This window comes from Protopterus annectens, chromosome 10.part0, assembly GCF_019279795.1.
Source record: "Protopterus annectens isolate FY-2018-M chromosome 10.part0, PAN1.0, whole genome shotgun sequence".
In the NCBI taxonomy this organism is placed as follows: domain Eukaryota; kingdom Metazoa; phylum Chordata; order Ceratodontiformes; family Protopteridae; genus Protopterus; species Protopterus annectens.
In genome coordinates this window covers 1,715,662,799-1,715,667,798 of record NC_056744.1, presented here as the reverse complement: position 1 = coordinate 1,715,667,798, position 5,000 = coordinate 1,715,662,799, and the positions used below count along the sequence as shown (strand labels likewise).

At 37.5% G+C, this 5,000-nt stretch overlaps 1 protein-coding gene across 1 annotated transcript in view; it reads left to right on the top strand.

Annotated features, from left to right (window-relative positions):
• LOC122813954 (zinc finger protein 34-like) overlaps positions 1-5,000 on the top strand; it is a 147,938-nt gene that overhangs the window by 117,157 nt on the left and 25,781 nt on the right. Inside the window, exon 5 of the mRNA XM_044086498.1 lies at positions 1-27. This exon is cut by the window's left edge and continues 96 nt beyond it. Within this exon, the coding sequence (XP_043942433.1) occupies positions 1-27 (27 nt within the window). The remainder of the gene's footprint in view (positions 28-5,000) is intronic.

Below are 5,000 nucleotides of genomic sequence, written 5' to 3'. Positions count from 1 at the left end.
AAGTTAATAGTGATGACAACGTCAACAGTAGGTGAACAGTTCATTAATGATATATTTTGTGTTCTATACAAAAACATAGACCATGTCTTAGCATAACTAGAGAAAATATGTAGACAGAAAGAATTTTAGGTATCAAAAATTACTGAAAATTTCACTCACCCTTTTTTATGGGAGACCTGAGGTGGTATTCATACTGAGCAGTGGAAGTTTGGCCAGGGCACCTGTGAAATTACCGTCTTCTTTTTTTGATAAGTCTGTGGGATCTTTTTGATCCTTGTGAACAACTGAAACCCCTTCACACATTAGGCAGGTTTATTATCTCTTCTGAATGACTGTAGATTTAGGAGCACAGCACACCTGATGCTGCACTGCAATGACAGTGATGGAAAATTAATCCACTCATCTGGGATGGGGACAGAACCCACAACCTTCTGATCTTTCAACACCAAAGGCATGTGTGCTACCTGCATACCTGTCAACTGTACAAATTTTTGCAAAATATCCAGATTTTTGCCTCATATTTTTGGTCCATTTTTCATAAAACTGATTTTCTGGCAAACATTGACAAGATTAAAGTCAGAAAATAATGAGAGACATTTGAGTTTCAGACTTTATACCCTTCAGAAAATTCATGCTAAAGTAAAACCTGTTATTCTATCAACATTTTATGTTTGTAAGAGCAATATTTAAAATTCTTCCTCTTTTTGGGCTTTTGTCCCATTTTTTTATGGCTTTGTCCAAATTTGTTGCTCTAAAGAGGTTGAGAGGTACTAGCTGTTGAGCTGCTGAGAGTGCTGTTTTAACAATATGTAAACTTTTCTTGTAATTATTTAATGTTAATGACTTTGGCTGTGAGCTGGGAGTTGGTGGATGTGATGGAGGGAATGGACATTGTGGCATAGCAGACCACATCGAATTGTATACATTTTGAACTTCCAGATCCTGCTTCTGTTTTATTTTAGTAGGGAAAGTAATGTTATAATTTATAGTTTTATGTATATATGTATGTATTTATTTTATTGATCTCTAAGCATTAGTGCCTCTTTTTAGAAATGACCAGGGAGCATTGTCTGTTTAATGAGTTGCTGAAAGTCCTGTAGTTAGTAAAAGGAACCATGTGGGATCAGACCCAGGATTGAAGGATGAAGCGTATTTGCAGCTCATAGGCTTCAATGCCTGTGCTGACATACCAGATTCCTATATGATTGTGGGGAAGTGTCACGGGTAGGAAATGTCTACTGGCTAAATTAAGTTTGTAGTCAGTGATTCAACAAAACATGTGAATCTGAGAAATGGCCCTGAATAACTAGTCTCTAAATAAGTAACAAAAAATGTCCCCATGGGATGAAGCAGAAAAAACAGTCACAAAAATCCACTGAAAGGTAAAACAAGGACCACCAAGAGCAAAATAGCCACAACCTTTTTCATCACTTTTGGGATGAAAATGATAATAAAAACTGTTCGCTAAAGTTTGTGGCTATTCTGCTCCTGGTGGTCCTTCTTCTACCTTTCAGTGGTGTCTAAATAAAACTACAGACACCACTGGCCAAAGCAATAATGATATTTTCCATGTGTGTTTTTTTCACCAGTGATGTTTGCAGTGTCATTTCTTCTTATTTTACACCAGGCTTTCAGTAACATTGATTGTTTTTGCTTAGTCTCCAGACAAGAAAGGTGGCAGCAAATACTAATACATAAATGTGGCCAAGCCTTACCTTTGGGAGCCTCTGAAACTTGTAGGTCTCCTCCCCTATTTCCCAGATCATCTGCTATCCCTCAGATTTTAGTTGTAATCAAAAAGCGGAACCCCCTTGCACCACCTCTTTCCCACTGTTAACCAGTAATCCTGGAAAAATAACCATGAACATTTTCTAACCACAAAGGAGAGTCCTGTACCAGGAAATGTATTAGAGCAACAAACACTACAAACCAGATACCAGTGAGGAAAGCTAGCAACCAGCTAATCACAGACCGGGGAACAGTATACCCCTCCCAAGAAAAGAAAGGTAAATTTGATGTAGTAAACATGTCCAGTCACCACACCACCCATTCTGAAAGATTTTACTGAAAATGTTTTTTTGTACCCAGGTAGAGAGCTGATGTACTATTTTAGGCCCAAACTGTTTGTAAGGCACCTTAATCTACAAGCATAGCTTCATGGACAACAGAAAGAGAAACCTCATAAGAACTGGATGAAAATTAGTATGTTTAATCCACCACTGAATCTCACATTAACTTCCGTTAAGAACAGCTGTGATGAAAACACAAGGAAGGTTTGGTCTGCAACATCCAAAAACAGATTATTTGCATTTCTGTTGAAGCAGCAGCATATGGAGCACATCTGCCCACAAAAAATGAAGAAATGCATGTTTTTCATTATTCCGTAAAGAAACCACAAGTGTTTCGTAGTTAACGCAGATAAGTGTGATAAAAAAGAATTGTAAATCTTCGATTGTGGTGACAAGTGCTGCTCAGGAATTATATTTTTCCAGGGGGCAAATGCCGTGCATGCACCAGTATACCTCTGATACTTATGGGTACCAACTCCAAGATCGCTGTACCTCTGGGGGGGGGGGTCCCTGGCATATCTCTTGTATCAAAGAAAAAGGAAAAATCTCTGGCATACCTCCTGTATCAATTGTTAAACACAAATTCTAGTTTTCGCACATTAGTGGTCACACACAAGATGCAGATGACTGGTTTTTTGGAATGCAAGCCTGGTATCCAGTTTTTGTATCATGAACTTTTTTTTGTACCACTAATGTCATTGAATCAGTCTAATAAATTATTATTTTCACATTTGTTCTACCCCAAATGATATGATGGACCACGATGACTGATTTTTTTTTTTTTTTTTTGTAGCACAATTCTTTACTTTTTCCTTATGTAGTGTTGAATCCAGTCAAATAAACTATATAGATTACAGTTTGCAATCACCATCAATCATAGTCTACATTTATACAATCTACAGATACTCATTATTCATGCTCATGGGTTAATACTACACTATCTGCCCTTCTGGGCCATTTTAAGCCTAGCCAAATTTCCCATTCCAATGGTAAGAATCAAACCCTGTACCTTGTGTCTGTAAGTTAAACACCTTAAACATTATACATTTTTCCCACTGACAAGTCTCTTCAGTTATTCCCCAAATAATTGTGATCCATTAATAAAACAACCTATCACCCATAACCTCCATGGCAGAGAAATTAGTTTACAGCTGAAGTATATGAATCCAGGAAAGCAGATAGGTCTTGTGTGTGTGTGTGTGTGTGTGTGTGTGTGTGTGTGTGTGTGTGTGTGTGTGTATATATATATATATATAGATATATATATATATATAAACACACCAACAAGCAGCACTAAGACCACGGCCAGGGCAGGTACGTTTCACTACCACTTCTCAATGAAAAAAGTTCTGTTACAACACCTATGGGTGTTCGCTAACAGACGTATTTGAATGGCTGTATCCACAAGTAAAAACTCAGCATAACACTTGACTCAACAGTCACCAAATAAGCAGTACAAGGTTTCATCTTTTCCAAAGCCAGCGTGTATATTCAGCTTTACTTAAATATAACTGCAAGTGCAATTCACATCCGTTGTGATGAACGACAAATGTACTCGTTTTCTGTCAGCTTAAAAACATCAAATATTTATTCACCATGTAACGAAAACTGTACAAAAATAAAATAAAATAAAAATAAAGATAAAATGAGACAAAGGATAAGCGCTTTCGGGTCTCCTGAATGACCCTTCATCAGATCCATATATCCACCTAAATCGATGCTTATTTAAAAAAACTCTCTGCCAATACAGTACTTGGAAAATGGATGCTGGCGTGTCGCGCACGCCTTCTTAGTCTATGCCTCTTTAACGCTGGTTTCATGGGAAATGTAGTATTCAATCCAGGCCTCCGATGTGCTTGTAGTCTCCCAATCCAATACATTTCTTCCTGCTCCAATCTAGTATTACTATCACCTCCCCTTTCCGATATAAAGACAATTCCAAGCACTCTGAACATAAATCCATGTCCTTCATTGTCCCTAACATGTTTCGCAAGTGGATTTTTGTAATCTTTGAGCCTGATGTTACTTATATGCTTAGACAGTCTCTCCTTGAACTGCCTCACTGTCTTTCCAACATAGAAATGGTCACACACCAAGCAAGTAGCTAAATATACTATACTGTTGGTAGTGCAATCAGAATATAAACAGGTGTATTTCTTTTTGTTGATGGGATGCTCAAAACAGCTATCTTTGCATATATACCTGCACATAGTACACCTTCTACATGGGAAGATTCCTCTTCTTTCTGAGTTGGCATGTGGTACTAAATAGTTTTCTTTACATAGTCTGTTTTTCATTACTTGCATTCCTATAACCAAACTTGGGTTCCTCTCCAATTAACTCTTTACATTCTTCACTTGATAGCAATATCTTCCAGTTCCTTCGAACAATATTACATATCACTTCAGTATCTGCTGTGTGTGTGAGAATCATCTTAACTTCTCTTTGACCATTTCTATTGTTTCTTGAAAGTATACCTTCTTGTTTCCCTTTCAGGTATGGCTTCTCGTTTCTCTTTCCAGTAACACATTCTCTCTCATTCGCATTACCTCTTCTCCTCTATATCCTGTCACCTCCAGATGTTCAGACATATCATTCGTAGCTCTCCCAAGGGTTACATCATTCGAGTGTAGCCTGGAGGTTCTTAGGAATTGACCTCTCATGACATTCCTATATGTATACTTTGGATGCATGCTGTTCCTTTGTAATATGTTATTCTTCCAACATTCTTTCTTGAATAGACTGGTTTCTATATTTCCTTCTTCTTCTTGTGATATTCTCACATCTAAGAAATCTATCCGAGTATCATTACTCAAGACGGTAAACTTCAGAAAGTTAGTACTACTCTCCAAACATCTGTGGAAGTTGTTAAGTTCCATGACATCCCCTTCCCATAAAATATAAATGTCATCCACAAACCTCTGATACATC